General features: G+C 33.5%; 1 protein-coding gene across 1 annotated transcript in view; it reads left to right on the top strand.

Annotated features, from left to right (window-relative positions):
* The window catches only part of LOC122048653 (E3 ubiquitin-protein ligase UPL6-like), a 53,689-nt gene extending 41,289 nt beyond the window's left edge, over window positions 1-12,400 (top strand). The window contains exons 11-20 of the mRNA XM_042610195.1: window positions 19-74; window positions 902-1,014; window positions 1,267-1,333; window positions 2,698-2,868; window positions 2,949-3,038; window positions 6,189-6,269; window positions 7,747-7,820; window positions 11,353-11,424; window positions 11,499-11,591; window positions 11,855-12,400. Coding sequence (XP_042466129.1) covers window positions 19-74; window positions 902-1,014; window positions 1,267-1,333; window positions 2,698-2,868; window positions 2,949-3,038; window positions 6,189-6,269; window positions 7,747-7,820; window positions 11,353-11,424; window positions 11,499-11,591; window positions 11,855-11,921 — 884 coding nt within the window. The 3' untranslated portion in view covers window positions 11,922-12,400. The remainder of the gene's footprint in view (window positions 1-18; window positions 75-901; window positions 1,015-1,266; window positions 1,334-2,697; window positions 2,869-2,948; window positions 3,039-6,188; window positions 6,270-7,746; window positions 7,821-11,352; window positions 11,425-11,498; window positions 11,592-11,854) is intronic.
* The last annotated feature ends 5,403 nt before the right edge of the window (window positions 12,401-17,803 follow it).

Genomic DNA, 17,803 nt, shown 5'->3' on the forward strand with positions numbered 1-17,803 from the left:
AATCTCAAGTTGATGTAGGTTTCAGTCCCTTTCAAATCAAGGCAATGCTGCCAGTGCTGGTATGGAAGACGAAGGTGTGCCAAAGGACGAGAAAGGGGTGCCATTGTCAAAGAGAGAGAGGGAGAAGAGTAGGTGCCGACATTGATGCCGAAGGAGAAGGGGGCTTTATTATTAGAGGAGGAAGGGGGGAGCAAGAATGCTAGTGTTAGAGGAAGAGGAAAAGGAGTAGGAGATGAGTTTACCTTGAGGAGGAAGCTTGTTTGCATTGGAGGAAAAAGCTAGGCTGCTAGGGTTTTGACTTTGATGAGGAGAAAAGTTCGACACAAAGGAGCCAACATTGAGCTTGGGTCATGACTCGTGGCACCGTGGAGGACTAATGATGCATAGGTGGCACTGTGATATGGAAGAGAGAGCATGAATGGTGTGCCAATAAAGAAAGTCACACTTGCGACCGCTCACTGTCTTGACGTATTGATAATCTCGCATGTCGGGTGTTTGGTGGAGCATAAAGTTTTACATGTCTTTATCGGCACAACTTGAAATTTTAGAAGCTAGTTATAACTATTACTTGGTTATGCTCCTAATTGGTATATAAAGACTCCGGCATGTTTAACTTCTGGATTGGCAGTATTAGCAATATTGATGGTATTAGCGGTAATAGAGTTTGAAATCCCTAGAGGAATACATCATGGCACAGTTAACACCTTAAGGTAAATTCCTCGTGTCATTCAGTGTTGTGTTTTGCAACTTCAACGTAATGTTTAATCTTAACTATGCCAGGCGATATGACTCGAGAAGTCAATCCATGCTTTGTGGTCAACTACAAGTTTGTTATGTTATGGTTTATTAGGTTCATTTATTTCATTTTTTTTAAATTTTCTTCTATCATACTTGATAAAAGTTGGAACATGGCTCTTTTATTGAAGTCCTACATCATCTTTTGCAGGCGATGTATGAGGGTATCCTTGTGGACATACCATTTGCAACATTCTTCCTTAGTAAATTGAAAGAGAAGTGAGTTCTCCTGGTCCTCTACTTTTGTTCTACTAGCTTTCTCCAAAATTACCAGTCAAAATATTTTCCTCAAGTAGTAGTTAAATAGTGTTTATCTTCTTGGAGATTTCTTTTACATTGAAGCATTTAAATAAATATTAATGAGTTTCTTGTTTATTGATGTTTTTTTTTGAAGGATTTCAGTGCATATTTTTATTTCACGGTTGACTATCTTATTTCTTAATTGATCATGTTTCATTTCTTGGCAATTAGGAGCAACTTTTTGCATGATTTGCCTTCACTAGATCCAGAGCTGTATCGCCACCTTCTCTTCTTAAAGGTGAAAGCCCTACTCTTGGTGTATTTACAATGTTAAATTTTGTCTCTAATCCTCACAACTTCAATAAAATATGGACTATACTTTATTTGATGACTCTTCTAGGGTTTGGTATTTCTTCCCAATCTTTTAGTTGGTGATGCAAAATATCTTTTTATGGTATAGAGTCTATAATGGGTAGCAGAAAGAAAGGATATTGAACAATATAATTAACTGTCAAATATCTTGTACCTATTGTCTAACACTTAGAACCATAATATTGTTGTATCTTCAGTTGTGTTTTCAAATTCTGACTTGGGTATAAATGGATTAGGGGATCCTCTCAAGTGGAATCTCTCTTTCTAATGTAACCCAAATAAATGTATTGGCAAATACAGGGCACTCGTGAAAATTAGGAATATATATAAAAATGAAAATTCATTTTTTATTATTTCTTAATAATCTCACTGAACTCTTGTTTAATTACGAGCCATTCTCATTACGTCATTTTAGTTTCCCATCATTTCAGTTTAGCATTGGAATTTAGCCATATGGTTGGTATCACGATGAATTTGTAGAAGTTGGAATCAAGGGTTTCAATCCTGAAATCATGCCATTTTTCATCAGAATCACTTCTAAATTAGATCATAGAAAACAATAGGTAAAATTATTTGCACAAGTAAATACGATTTGTGCTTACTGATAAATTGGTGTTAGGTGTGATTATCTTATATTTGGTTGCTTGCTGAATCTCATGTTTGTTCTGTATTTGTATGCCAAGTGAACTTAATTCGTTTATATCAGTCTAGCATCTGTTGAAACTTTTCCAAGTTTTTTAAAAGAGAAATTGATGTATGGTTAAGCATCTGGAAAGGAAAATGTTGATGCATGACTGATTTGGATTACATCTAAGGACAATGTATTTCTTTTCTGTTCCACCAATTATTTTACTTTTTGTTCTCTTCACTCTACATTCATTTACAGTTATATCATCTGTGCGTAGTATCTGTCTATGTTTGCGGACAAAGTAAACTTCAATATTATTCCATCATCTGGTCTTCTTCAATCTTTCTTCAGTCTTTCTAATTTTAGATTTATTCCTAATCTGATATTATTGTGAGTCACTTGATAACATATTTAAACATCTTGAACTTAAAGTACTAATGAGATTAGCAGCGTGAAGTTTGTCTTCAGAAATTGTAAGTGCTATTTGCACACTAGTTTTTACCTTTTCAGCTTGATTTTACTCAGCTTGTAAAGCATAGTGTATGCTTTTCCTAAATTGAAGTGTCCAACAACATTTCATGCCTAAATTATTTGTCCAAACTGTAGCCTATCTTCCTTCCCTGACGTGCCATTTGTATTTGGGCATTTTTGTTATACTGCAGCATTACAAAGGTGATGTGTCGGAACTGGAACTGTATTTTGTTGTTGTAAAAAATGAATATGGAGAACAAACAGAAGAGGAACTAATTCCTGGTGGAAAAGATATGCGCGTTACGAATGACAATGTGATCTCTTTCATTCATCTTGTTGCGAATTATCGCTTGAATTATCAGGTTTGCACTGCTTTTTCTTTTTCTTTTTCTTTTTTGTTATTAAGGCTTCTACATACCTATTTGTCCTTTTCAACGTGCAGATTCGCATTCAAAGTTTACACTTTTTACGAGGATTTCAACAGCTTATCCAGAAAGAATGGATTGAAATGTTCAACGAGCATGAAATTCAGGTTAAGTGCATTTTAGTTTTTTGACACATTGACCATGCTGTTTATATCAGTGGCATAGCATTGAAAGGGTATGGAATTGAAAAGTTGATGCAGACAACATCTTGTTTCTTTCGGAGTCTTTGCTAATTCACTAATCTCTTTTATGTATTTTGTCATTTGTTTACCCATTTTTGCCACATCATCATCATAATTGCTCAATTAATTATAGAACAGAAATGGTTTTATTTTACTTAGGATTTCATCACCACTACCATTGCAAGAAAGGCATGATTTCAAACCACATTCCTTACCCGTCAAAATTGACGAAACGCATTCTGCTTGTTGACCAAAATGAAACCATGTTGTCACCGAGTCTATATTGTCTGATACGAATCATGTTTTTTACCGGATAATAATAGCCTTCAATTTTTACTTGTGTTGAGTGAAATTGATTTCACAAGGCGGTTGGTGAGTAAGACAGGTTTAACTACCAAGGGCTAGAGGCAAGTTGGATTTGATTTTGGCTCTCGGTGATCGCAAACAACTCAAATAATACTTGAGCCTTAATTTGAACTCATTTGGGTTCAAATATAATTCTTATTCACTCAATTATATCTAAAACTTGGTTGGACTGGTTTGATTGTACTTGATCTATACCTAGTGCCAGTACGATGTAGCACAAAGGCAGTACAGATCCAGATTAATACCAAAGAGTATTCAATTTCATAGTTATACTTGCAAATTTATATTTCTTCTTTCCTATGTATTTAAGAATGTAGATAGGTTCACAAGTTCCATAATGATGTTCATTACACAATAGTAACACCTGTTAAATCAAATACTATTTGCTGTAATATTACAGCCGAACAATGAATCATTTATTATTAATTGGGTCCCTGAAAAAGAGATGTCTATTCTCAGATTGATTTTAATTATTTGGGAGAATTCAATTTTTCTCGTTGAAGTTTATTCCTTTCTAAAACATCATTGAGTCTCATTATTCTCATAATACTCTTGGTTTTAACTGCAAAATGCTCCCTTTGGAGTTTAATACTATCAATATGCCACTCTAATTTGCTTAAGTTTACTTATATTAACAAATTGTTCCCTATTGTTTACCTTTGTACAATGCCTTGACATACTTCAAAATCTCTAGACAAAGCCATGAGTCTATGCAAAAAAGGTAAAATCTAGTTCTCATAAAGTTGGCCAGTGGAACTTAACATTTGCCATGGATTTTTTTAAAATAATCTAGAAGCCTTTAGACAATTGAAACAAGGAAAAATCTAGCAAAATAATTGGTGACTTATTCCATCATATTAAAAAAAAAAAATAATTGTCCTAAAATAGGAAAAATAAGAAATAGAAAGAATCTAGAAACTAAAGTGAAATCCCATAATTGGAAGAATATTACAGGTAACAAATTTTATAGTAAGTAACATATAACTAAAAATAACAACAAATTAAAATCCCCTAAATCAAGGGGTTTGGGTTGATCCTCCAAGTGTTCTTCTGCCAATCCTCCGAAATTCCCCCTCAATCTGGTGAATAGTTATCTATAATTCAAAGGTTCCTGACTTCCTATAGGAATATAAGCAAGATTTTAGTCACCTTCCTCAATCACCTTTATAAAGCTTCAAAATCCTAATAATGCTTTCTGTTAATATAAAGTATTGTTGGAGAAACATGTGGCAATGCTAAGTGTTTCGCTAGTCTATGCAATCTGATCAAAAACTCATAAATGGTTCTGATCTCTGCTTCTGCACTTGCTTTATGCTATAATTTATTGATTTTTTGCTTTTCCAATACGTCAACTGGCCAAATTCTTCTGTAGCTTGGAATAAAACAAGGAGGTTGATTGGCTGTCAAGAATGCATCGTGCTAGTTAGAACCTTTTGAAGGCTTCAGCTCCTTGTTTCATTTTTTTTAGCAATCTGATTCACCTACATATCCCAAATTACCTGACTTGCACCTTAACTCATATGCTTCATAGTATGTCTAGGGTGAATAAAGAAAATAAATAAAATACTTCTAATATTCCTCCAAATAAAAGTTTAGAACTTTTACCAACAAGGGAGCCACAACTCTCACTGAACCAGTTCATTATTGATTCCATCGTAAAACACTTATTTAGAATCCAAATTGTACTCGACTTGAGCCAAATTAATGTTGATCTCTTAGTTCACTAATAAACTCCAACAATAACCCAATCAAAGACTCAATCTAACCAAACAATTAATTTTTGCTATGGACCTTCACACAATCAATCTAATTCTAGCCAAGCCCAATTCTAATGCAACTTAATATGGATATAACACTCTTAACCACAACCCCAAGACAACAAATGATATTTGAATTGAACTTTCTCCAATTCCAATGGTATCAAATCAGTCCTAACTAAAATTGATTTAACCCTCAATGCAACTGCTAAAATCCTAAGAAATCATAATTATAAATTTTTGATATTATAACAAGCTCGATGCAGAAGCCCCATTGCAGAGTCTGAATCCTTGCCTCTATGGGCAAATAACTTTTACAGTAGGTAACAAACAACAACTTGCAATTCTCTTAATCAGGTATCTCTTATCAATCCTCCAAGGGATCTTCTGCTGATAATCCAACAATAATAAATTATGGTCATTTTGCAAAAAGGAGGGACATGTTGGGGCAAAGTGAAATTTGGATATTTTGAGTGACAATTTTATGGGTTTGATGTAGTCACAGGTAGATGCATTCTTATTCGACTCAAACAACTATATCAACTCATTGATAAATCTTAATTGAAATGATTGTTCAATTTTCCCTGATTATGATTTTAAATGTTAGCTATCATATGACTGCTTTCAATTTATGGTGATTGTTCTAAATCTCAAGTTTATTCCCAAAGAAATTCAATTAACGTGAGCTCTTCTTGGCTATGTGATAGGAAACTTGTAGCTTTATCTGAGTGACTAATTTTAAGATATGCATTTCCTCTCTTTATTTTTCTTCATTCTCTTTATGAGATACGTGGGTCAGAGTACGCGTAACTGATTCGTTGCATCGACTAAACCACATTAAATCATATGTATAGACCAAGAATTAATTGTGTTTACCAGCATTACATTATTGTATATTTTGTTTTGTTTATGAAGCAACACCTCTTCATTTACTCTGGTGTTTTTCTTCCAGCTTCTTATATCAGGGTCACTTGACAGTATGGATGTGGATGATCTGCGTTCAAACACTCATTATGCTGGTGGCTACCATCATGTATGTTTTGGGCAATTTGTTTCTTGTTACATGTCAATTATTCTCGATTTTTTTTGTTGTTGAAATACTTGCTTGCCTTCTTTGTTGAATGCTAATTGATGCAAATTAATTGGGATCTCAAATTTCAATTTGTTATTGAATTTTGATATTATTCTATTTTAGAATTGGTATCTTATGTTTCAGGAGGATTTTAATGGCTGTAAATCTATCCATCCATCCCATCTTAAAAATCGTGTTTCACTCATTGCTAATATTGATTTCAATTTCATGGTACCCACTATGCAAGTCAATGTTAGGGAGCCATCAGGCTTCTGCTATCAAATTATGTCTTCAAGTTTAGGTGTGAGAGATCTAAACTTAACAACAATTTTGTTGATGACACGACTAATAATGCACGCTCCCAAATAATCTTTTTATTTGTCACTAAATGAAGCTTTAAGAATTTCTTGACTTGCCTATTTAATTCAACATGATCCAAGTAGTTCATGTTATAGTAGTGAAAATTATTCAATTAAGACCTCAAAACATATTCTGCGCTGAATTATGCACATAGGTGGATACTCATCAAGTCTTCTGGAATTTTTTTTGTAATTATGTCTTGGAACTCGCTTAGAACCTTCTTGACCTTTGGAGGATGACTAACAAGAGAGGCACTGTACTTGACTATAAGGTTCTGGGCAAGCCAGTAAGGCTATTATAACTCATTACTCCTTTTCTTTCTCAAATTGGGATTTGTCTGAGAAGGTGAAGGGGATGTCTTAGAGATTGGACAACTTTGTTGTTGGCTTGGGTTTTGGACTCAGCTTCATTAGCCTTGACTAACATTATGTCCATTGCGCTTGAAGAAATGTGCTTTTTCTCTCCCATACTATGTAATGCCCATTCAACCCATCTTCTACAAAGGCACCTCCACTTTGCACTATGTTTAGTGCCACAAAGGGTGATTTGGAAAGTCTTATCTCTCTATCCAATAGGATGAATGCTTCTTGGTAGGGGAGGACGATGCAAATTAATTGAGATTTCAAATTATAATTAAATTTTAGTTGTACTCGTTTTGGATAATATCTTATGTTTTGGAAGGAATTATTTGTGTTAGTTTGTTTCTAAATTTATGGTAAGAGTTGAGTCTATAAAAGTGTTGTTATCTTATGTATTTATAAGCGCTTGACTAATAAAATTCCTTTTTCAATTTTCCATGTGAAATTCCCTCTATGTGAGGGCTTGTGCTACGCCATTGGTCCATGCTAATATATAGAACCTATGGTTGCTTTTTCCGGTAACTTAAGTGCTATGACTAAATTCTCTACATCTGCACAATAATTTATTTGAATTAGCTTATTTGTATATAGCCAAACACTTGCAAAAGTTTGACGAAATCATGATGTTGTTGAGGAGTTTTCCCCCTCTCTTTTTGGCTTTTGATTTGATCACGCAATCTTTTCTAGTTTTGTAGAACTGATGTTGGTTCTCTTGGCAGGATCATGATGTCATTGTGATGTTCTGGGAAGTGCTCAAAAGCTTTTCTTTGGAGTACCAGAAAAAGTTCCTCAAGTCAGTTTTCAATTTTACATACCTGTTAATGATATATTTTTTAAGAATATAACATGGTGAATCTTTTTTGCAACCATTATTGAATGTTGTAGTAACTTGATAGACAGTTAAAATTCAATAAGAATTTCCCATGTGATGTTACTGTTTTCAGTTTATGATTGATAAATAATAGAGACCAGTACTGCTAAACAAATAAATTATGTTTATAGAATCTAGAGTTATTATACGAAGGTAATTCTTTTTCAGAAAATTTATGCTTAGTGTACGAGCTTAGGCTATATTGATCAAAATGCCCCTCGTGATTTAGATAAAGCCTTAGTCCCCAATCTTCCACTTCACTGCGTAACCAATGCTAGTGTTCTCTTCACGTGCCTCATTCGTTGGATATCATGAGTCAGGTGTGCAACACCTCTCTTTAGCATCTTCATCTCATCCATATGAAGTGGAGTGTTGATTCATCGTCTTTCTTGTGAACATCTCCATTGCACCTTAATTGCATGATGCTTGCCCCTATGAAGCAGTGAGCCTGGAGTGATTCGAGAATGAAATGACTTTGCTTAGGGTTCTTTTACTTGTTCTTGCAAGAGGTCCATCAATTCATACCCATCGCCTAGGCCTAGTCGCTATTCTCTTCCTGCGCATTGCAACATTTGTAGCAGCACTGTGTGGTCTTCTATCCTTGTTCTGAAAAAGAGATGAGGCTCTCTCACAACTTGTAAGGCTACAACTGAACAATGTTGCCTTTATTCTCTAGATTTAATTTCCTTTTTGGTTGCCGCTTCTTCCATCTGCTTTCCTTTCTCCTTTTGTTGGGACTATTTTCGCTATTTCAAGGCCAGTGATCATCATAATGGACAAATCTTCGTCGTTCCTATATAGTTTGTGGATCAAGGTCACCTAGAGCATCTTACTAATTAAGTTTTCAAGATCGATGAGTTCACTTGTTCATTGTGGGAGCGGATAGGTGCCTAACTATTGGCTCTTTTATGGCAATTGATTCTTCCAAGTCTTTTGAACATCTTTTGCTGCTATCTTTCCTCTTACAAGACCCACATATATTTTGACTTTATATGGGTGATATCTCCCAAGCCTATGATGTCATTGATAGTCTCTTTTAGATACACCATGGTGACACAGAGATGACTACTAAGTCATTTCCAAAGTATCACAATCAACTTTAGATGTGTCCTTTCGACCTCTTTTGATGTCTAGGAGATGTAGGACCACCATTGACAAGTTATTCTACATTATATTTCTCCATGCTACTCACCTTGAATTGTAGATAGTGAGATCTTGAACCCTATGTGGTCAATCTTCTATTTTTCCTCTATCTAATGTGTATGGATGTCATGTGCTTCAACTATTGCTTCATCCTCTTCCATCCTGGGGTAGATTGATGTATCTGCATTGGTAATTGATTCACCTCTCGGAGGATCATCAGGTGATCGTGAAGGTTGACAATGAGGTGGTTTCCCGAGAGGATATTACAAATTCAAGTAATACATTATATTCTCTTCATGGATTCCCCCTCCCCTCTGGTCATTTTGCCTCAAACTCTACTAATATATCCTAGCCTAATGCTCTCCTCAGTCAACTCAGTCAGACAACTAGAGCAGTCTTTGCTCTTTCTACTTCAGATGACTGTGTTAGTGCATCACCTTGGTTAGTTACCTCATTCACCCACAACTACTTTTTTATCATGTACCTTAGTCATCTTCTTAGATCCTAAATTCAGGCCTTACATTTCTGATAACACAGCCCTTTTTTAATCTTATATCCCCTGAAATCTTTCTAGTGTTACAATAGCCAATGGGTCTCACTCGATATTAGAGATGTTTTACTTTCACCCTTGCTCCTCTTGTCTTCTATCTTATACGTTCCTAAGGTTCCATTGAGCTAGTTGTTCATTAGTCAATTTACTAATCTTTGAATTGTTGTTTTGTTTCTGACAAGGTGACTGATGTAGGAAATGAGTCTCATAGACTTTATTGACTGAATGTGTTTTTGCTATCATTAAATCTTTTGGCTACACTCTTATCTTGAGTTGCAGTCATCTTGGTCATCCTTCTCTTTAATACTTGAAGCAAATGGCCTTTAGTATTTCTATACTTCAGTCTCTTATGTGTGATTTTTACTAACTTGGTAAACATATTATGTCCTGTTTCCCTAGGACATCAACTCTTTTGGCTACACTATCATCTCGAGTTGCATTGTCATCTTGCTCATCCTTTTCTTCAAGAAGCAAATGGTCCTTAGTATTTCTATTCTTCAGTCTCTTAAGTGCAATTTTTTGCAAACTTTGTCAACATATTAGGTCACTTTTCCCAAGGAGTTTCTATAAAAGTGCCCTACAACTTTTTTTTTGCTTTGGTTCATTTAGATGTGTTGGGTCTAAGTCATGTCAATCCTACTTTTCATTTCAAACATTTTATAACTAGAATGAGTGTTTTCTAATGAAATATTTTTTTTTATTTAGTATTATTTTAATAAGAAATAAAAAATTAGTTTGACATCCCTATAGAATTCTAGCAGTGAAATGCTTGGTAATACTGCTCTTAGATTTCATGTCATTCCTATCTTGCAATGGCATTCTTCATCAGTCTATGCCTCACACACCTTAGTAAAATGGTATGGTAGAACTGAAAAATCTACAATAAAGCTGCTTGGATTCTACTCTTGCACATGTATATATCCCTTTCGTTTTGGGAAGTATTCTCTCTATTTGTTATCTTATGAATCATATGTATTTCGACACTCTTCATGGCCAGGGCTCATTCAGTGTTCTCTTTCTACGTGATACTGACTATTCTTTTCCACCATGGGTCTTTGGATGCAATAACTTTGTTTATTTTGTGTCCCTTGGTTGTGATAAGTTATCACCTTGCTCTGTCAAGTGTATCTTTCTTAGTTGCTCATGCTTCTAAAAAGGCTATTGTTGTTACTTTCTTGAGTCTTATGCCTATCTTTATTGGTCTCATCTTCTAAAAAGATCATGGCTTTTGATCTTTGGATCACTCTTTCATCTGGTGGCAAATGAACCTATATATTGATTTGTCAGAATGTTAAAATAGTTTAAATGTTTCAGATACCTTATTTGCCGTTTTATTGCCTGGATTCTAATCTCTGATGTTTGATTATTTAAGGCTTGTGGGAACCCATCATTGTTGTTACCCAACCTCTATATTTAGCCAGCACGCGGGTTTCTCAGACAAGCATTTGCCTTTTGCTTCCAAGCCTATCAAAATTGGAGTCTGATGCTTGACCAAACACTAACATTTTTTTAAAAACCTGATATTACTAAAATTTGAACTTAATGAACAAGTCAAACTTGTATCTCTATGCAAACAAGAAATTGGTATCTCCAACAAGTTCAATTTTTTCCTAACAATGCCAACATTTGATGAGGTTATTCTTAAAGTTCTTTATATTTTCATGGTGTTATAAGCTTGTAGGATATTGGATTCATCCTTAATTTGACTTCCTCCAAAGGATTGGTGCGTGCAACAACTAATCTACCCTTTATGATTTATAGGTTTGTGACTGGCTGTTCCAGAGGGCCACTTCTTGGTTTCAAGTATCTTGAACCAAAGTTCTGCATACAAAGGTTTATTCAACTAATTTTTTTTCCGTTTATGCTGTTTGACTCCTTACATTTTGTTAGTGTTTTGCTTAAAATAGGGCTGCTCCTTTTGATGTTGCTGAAGAAGATCTTGACCGCCTACCAACTTCTGCCACATGCATGAATTTACTGAAGTTACCTCCATATCAAACGTATGTTACCTCCATATCTACTGAGAAATACTAGGATCATTTCTTTAAGTGAACCTTGTAACTTGTGTTCTTTGACCTTTTTTCTTATAAAAGCCATGAATATTCCAAACTTTGCAATTTATATTTGGTCGAGTTTTTAGTTCAAAGCTGCAAGGGTCTGCATCTCCTGATGACCTCTCTACTTTTACAATTTGTGTTAGCATCTGGTTTTACCAACTTTTTTTTTCTCACATCTTATTGGCTTCATACATGTGGTTTTGCAGGACGGAACAAATGAGAACCAAATTAGTCTATGCAATAAGTGCAGATGCTGGTTTTGATTTGAGCTGATTCCTGGTCATCGACACTCGTAGTTTACATAAAACAGCTAGAGCAGATTCCTGCTTATCTTGTCTTCGCATGCTTTCTGATGATTGGGTTGTCGAAGGCCTGATTGAATGATTCTAGCCTCCATCATGAAAGCGAACACAGGGTGTTACAGCGGCTCCATAAAAGGCTATGACAAACAAAGACAGTGGTACTTGTAGATACTTGGGAAGACGGTGGGAGCTTCCAAATTGGAAAAAAAAGATTATATTCAAATCTGTAAATACTGAAATCGATGTCTGGTCACCCAATGTTAGAAATGAGGTTAATTGAAATGTACACGCCTTCTTTTTTTTGTGTACTGGTGATGCTATCATCCTACTTGTAAATTTCTGCATACTGGAAGTTAGTAGCATAGGGCTTTCTAGTTTGTGTATAATTATTGGATGGTTGGAAATAATTCAACAGGTTTTAATTATAAGTACTCTGCTATTTTAATTTTATAGATATTTTAATTAATGCTGATATTTTTTGGAAGTTAAACTGTGTTAGTTATCGAACAGAATACTTTGACCATTTACTCGTAGACGGTCAAGAAAAGCAGAGCCTACAGGAGACAGTAGCACACCACACGCTTAGGATGAAACCTTCAATCCTTTTTTCTTTGCCCCTTGCACCAAAATTATTATTAATTTGTTCTACTCTGAGATCCTATAAGTGTAGCAGTGCCTAACTCCTTGGCCTACGAAAGGAGAATAAATATGAAAGCATCTCATAGTTGTTGTAATCGGAGTGCTCCGAGTAGTAGACACGGACAAAGTGACTAGTCATCACTGTAGTTGGCAAAGTGACAGATAAAAGTGATCTACATTATTCTTTCACATCGACGAGCCTTTTCTGAGGGCATCTGCATTCTCGCTGGTGCTTTGAGCCCTTGCTAGCCACTGCGAGTGCTTGTTGGTAGCACTCAGTGTTTGTCTCATCTATTTTAGTTTCCTAGTCTTTTACCCTGTAAATTGCAAAAATAATATGGCAAACTTTTCTATCCTTCCCATTTGCTTATCATTTGGCTTCCGAGTTGTATTTTTTTGAACATTTTTCTTCCGTGTTAAGAGTTCCAAATTTCTTTTCTCCAGACGCATGCGTAAGAAGAGTTATCTTAGAATTGTACACTCTGAACAATCTTAATAATAGTAATTAACTCCACAAAGGTTCTCTCTAAAATTCACCAAAAGTATTGCTTAAAAACTGGTTTTCGAAATGCGAAATTTCTTTTTTATATTAAACTTCATTAATACTGTTAAAATACTTCCAGAACTTTAAGAGAAAACCAATGCTGAGAGATATTGAAGCTGCAAGAGCTTTAAACTAGAGTAGCAAATGTAGCTCCGGGGCAGAGTGTCATGGTCAGGTCTTCCGTTGATAAATCAGACATTTAGAGTTTGAAATTCAATTAAGACGTATTATGAAGGATTTTCTCCCTAATAGGTAGTGGATCCGAGAATGTTGGTTATCAAATTAAAATGGGTTTTCATGTGTATTTTCCTAATTTATCCAGATGGTTAGTGGAAAATTTACGTGGGATCGAATCAGTCATCCAAGTTTGTTGCTATCTGATTCATTATTTTTTGTAGAGTAGCAAATATATGTTTCAATTCAACTAGGGTAGCATACTTAAACTTGATCAAACCATTGTAGCAATCCAAAGAAAAAAAAGAAAAATATTACTCAATTCTGACCAGGGTTAAACAATCGGTTCAAAATTGAATCTACCAAACCTATTAAACTATTTTTTTTTGAACTAATCAAACTTTCCAACAAAAATTGAAGAAATTGAATAAAAGAATATTGGTTAATTTAGTTTTCAATTAAATAACTAAATTAATTCAGAGAGTCCAGCATCGAAAATTAGTTGTGCTGATTTTTGAAAATCAGCACTACTGTGATGTTGATTTTTGCTGTGATGTTAAATTTTAATTTATCCAGTTAAATCGAATTAAGAGTCTTAAAATTGAAATTGAATTGTCTGAAATAACCAATTTTTTAAATAAAATTCTACAATAACTGAACCAATCTTTAAATTCGATTAGTTCGGTTGGTTAACTTCGTTTAACTAAACTTTTGCTCCCCTAGCCGTGACTTAAAATAAAACACTAGTCCAAACTGAATTCCATCTTAAAGCTTCTTCATTTGCACAATGAGCTCCATCCACTGTGCTTCAACTCTCAATCCTCCATCCTTTTGGTGGAGAAGAGCCACCTTCTTGAACCTAACAACAAGTCATTTTCTCCCTTCAATCTCTTGTTTTGCATGCATAAAAGAACATAGAAAGAATTTTGTCTCTAGTTATGCAGTTCTTACCTCCATTTACTTCCTCCGTCTGAAGATTCATTTATAGGTTAACTAGATCATTCGCCAAAGGTTTGATTTCTCATTCCAACTCCAGATGTTGGACAAACACAATAAGATTTAAATGAGATTTCAGCAATATTATTCAAGAATTTGGTTACCTTCTCCAACATTTTCTCTCGTGTATCTTCCGTCTCTCAAAGCTCTGTGTTCTTCTTACTACAACCCAAGATCTTATTGAGGAATAAAATTTCGGTCGTTGATTAGCGATTGAATAAACTATTGGTCATTAATTAGCGATCAAATAAAATTTTGGTGTAGACAAAATAAATTTTAAGATTTCGGTCACTATTTAATGACCGAAAAAAATTCAGTGACTAATCTAACGACGGAATAAATTTTCCTAGCTAGATTAGTGGATGAATAAATTTTGGTGGCTAACTTAGCAATCGAATAATTTTTTTTTTGTTAAATTAGCAACAAAATAATCTTTTGATAGCTATAAACTACAATAGAATAAATTTTTTAATGTTTCATTTGCGACGACATAAATTAGTGACGAAATAATTCCGTTGGTTCATTGCTAATATTAAAAGTTTAAAGTTTGGATTAGCAAAGGGACTAGGTAATCCCTTTTTACTAGGGGTTAGACTATCCCTTTTGAAAATCAATATGTGGTGAAAGATTTTTAAAATCAACACCACCGTGCAAATTAACACAACCCAAATTGGCATGATGATGTTGATTTTCAAAATCCAGCATCAAAGTCGGACTTATTTGGGATAATTTGGTTTGAATTTTGATTTTAAAATTTCAAATTTAGTTAAACAAAATTAATTGATATTATCAACACTACAATGGTATGGTACTGATTTTTTTTTTTAAATCAACACCACAATAGTACTGTATTTGTGATTCTTATTTTAAAAAAATTAGCACCACTATGTTGCTGTATTTTGATACAACACCACTATATCATTAGTGAAAAATTCAGTTGAAGTTAGGTTACTTTTCAAAATCTACAAGCTTCTATTTGTTTGGTTGATAGTGAAATATAAGCTTTTCTCAATACTTGCTTGTTAAGAACTTGTTCTTCTTTTGAAAAAGGATATAAGTTTACTTGCAAGTTTATGCCCCTCCTTTTATAGGTTTTACAATTGCTACAGTGCACCTCTTGAATTAAAAAATAATTTCATAAGTAAACATATAAATCTCACTAGTTCCATCATATATTCTTGTACTGATTTGATTATTATTTGAAACTTGTATGTGCTATAATGTTATTTTACAGATATAATTATTTCAGATCATACGTACAAGATGACCTGATTATACTAAAAATTATTGTTGATAAATAAGTATATTCATTATATATTGTTAAATAATCGATGTTATTAGTAATTCATATTTAGACTTTTCTTAATTATTTAAAATATTAAAGATTTATTATTATTGTTATTATTATTATTTTAAAATATTAGAGATTTTTTTAATGTAATTTTTCTCCTGATGGTCCTCGCATATCCACATATATTACTCAAAAATTTAAAGAATATCAATACTTTTTTAATTATATATAGAGGCACTTAGACTAAGGACATTAAAGATTTCTATTATGGTATTTTTTTAGTAAGGATTTGAATATAATATCTTATTTTACTAATTTTCTTGGTATTGTTGCAAACAAATATATTTCGAAGTCGGACATGAGGCTAAAGTTAAAGTAACAAGGAACTTGTATTGTCAAAAATAATATAAGGAATTTTTATAGAAGTGGAGAAATATATAGACAAATTCTTCGTCGATGTAACAGATGAGTTTGCGATGCTTTAAAAAAATTTGGACCATACAAAAATAACAACAAAATTTAAAAATAATAGACATTGTTAAAAATAATAGAAATATTGAGGCCACTGGCCCAAGTAACAAGAGCCACAAAGCACATGGCTGGATTATGATCTATCATAGAACTTGCAATAAAGTTAATGAGTTTACAATAAATTTATATAAGTACTTTTTAATAATTATCAATGAATTTATTTTAATTTATAAAAAAAATATTTATATAGGAAAATACTTTACAACGACCAATGCAGTTATCTTGCAGTACGGATCGACAAAAGAATGATACTTTTATCAATGCTCTATCACAAGCCATAAACATAAATATCTAAACTTTATTATCTCCCACATATAACAACTAACTTTATTATTTGTATATTAGATAATAATAATATTTCCTTTTATATAGGACAATATGACTGATAGAGTTGAACAAGTGTCTCAATTTGTTGTAGAGGGAGTGGAGCCGCAGATTCTATTACACGATGTTATAAATGATATGTATTATGAAGTTTTTGTTGGAAGCAAAAAATAACTTCCTCTATGGCTTTGGCTCTTAAGCAAAGGTTGTATTTGATTGTGTGTTGTGTACTCTTAGGCTTAGGGATTGTCTGAGTTCTTCATATGTTGAAGTGAAAGCATTAAGGACGGAGAATAAGAATTGAGAGCTTGGGCCATGACAATAGAGCAATCAATAAAAGATCAGATCCCAACAATAATAGACCATTGGTTCAAGGCGGCAATAGATCATTCAATGCAAGATTTCATGTCTGATTCATTAGCTCATCCTTCTTCATTTCTTGACTTTTTGAGTCCATCTTTGATCTCAGGAGACTCAAGATCTTAGAGCTACTATTTGGAGATTATATGTTGTGTTTTGGTTACAAATACTTTTGGATAAATATTTGTATTTTGAAATTGATGATTCGAATGTCATGTCGTTACTAAATATTAAATTGATCGGTATTGATATTGTAATTGTGTAGATTTAGATGAGTTACTAATATTATTCTGATTGGTATGATATTGTAATTTTGTATTGGTTTCTATATATTAAATTGTATTATACTAAAATACAGATTTAAAATTTTTATCGCTAATTTAATGATGGAATTTAAATTCAATCACTAATTTAACCAATGATTTTATATTCGGTCATTAAATATGAAACATTAGTATATTAATTTAGCATTGAATTAGTGACTAATTTAAATTTAGTAGCTAAATTTAGAGACTGTTTTTATTTAGATCTCTAAATTTAGCAGAATTTAAAGTTTCGGTTGCTAAAATATAACGATTGAGTTTATTTGAGTCTCTAAATTAGAGATCGAATTAAAATTTTGATCGTAAACCCTTAGCGGCAAAAATTAGAGTGACTAACCAAATCAGTTGCTAAATTCTTTTAGTGATAGATTAGCAACGGAGTCGATAGTCATAAATTGATGATTTTCTTCAAGTGAAACCGAAGAACATCGACCGTGGTGAGAGAGGAGAGTTTATGCCTACATTTATAGTGAAGATTTTTCTGTATTTTTCAAAATGCATTCTACAATTGTAGAAATTGCAAATAACCTCTCGAGATTTTTCTTTTGAAAAAAAATCCTATCAGTGCTCATAAAGGGAGGCATTTGTTATGCTGCTTGACTTTCTCATCCGACTGAAGTGATCTTGATGCCCAGATGTCTGTGAAAGTCATGGACAAATTTGTGCACAGG

This window comes from Zingiber officinale, chromosome 2B (assembly GCF_018446385.1).
Source record: "Zingiber officinale cultivar Zhangliang chromosome 2B, Zo_v1.1, whole genome shotgun sequence".
NCBI lineage: Eukaryota > Viridiplantae > Streptophyta > Magnoliopsida > Zingiberales > Zingiberaceae > Zingiber > Zingiber officinale.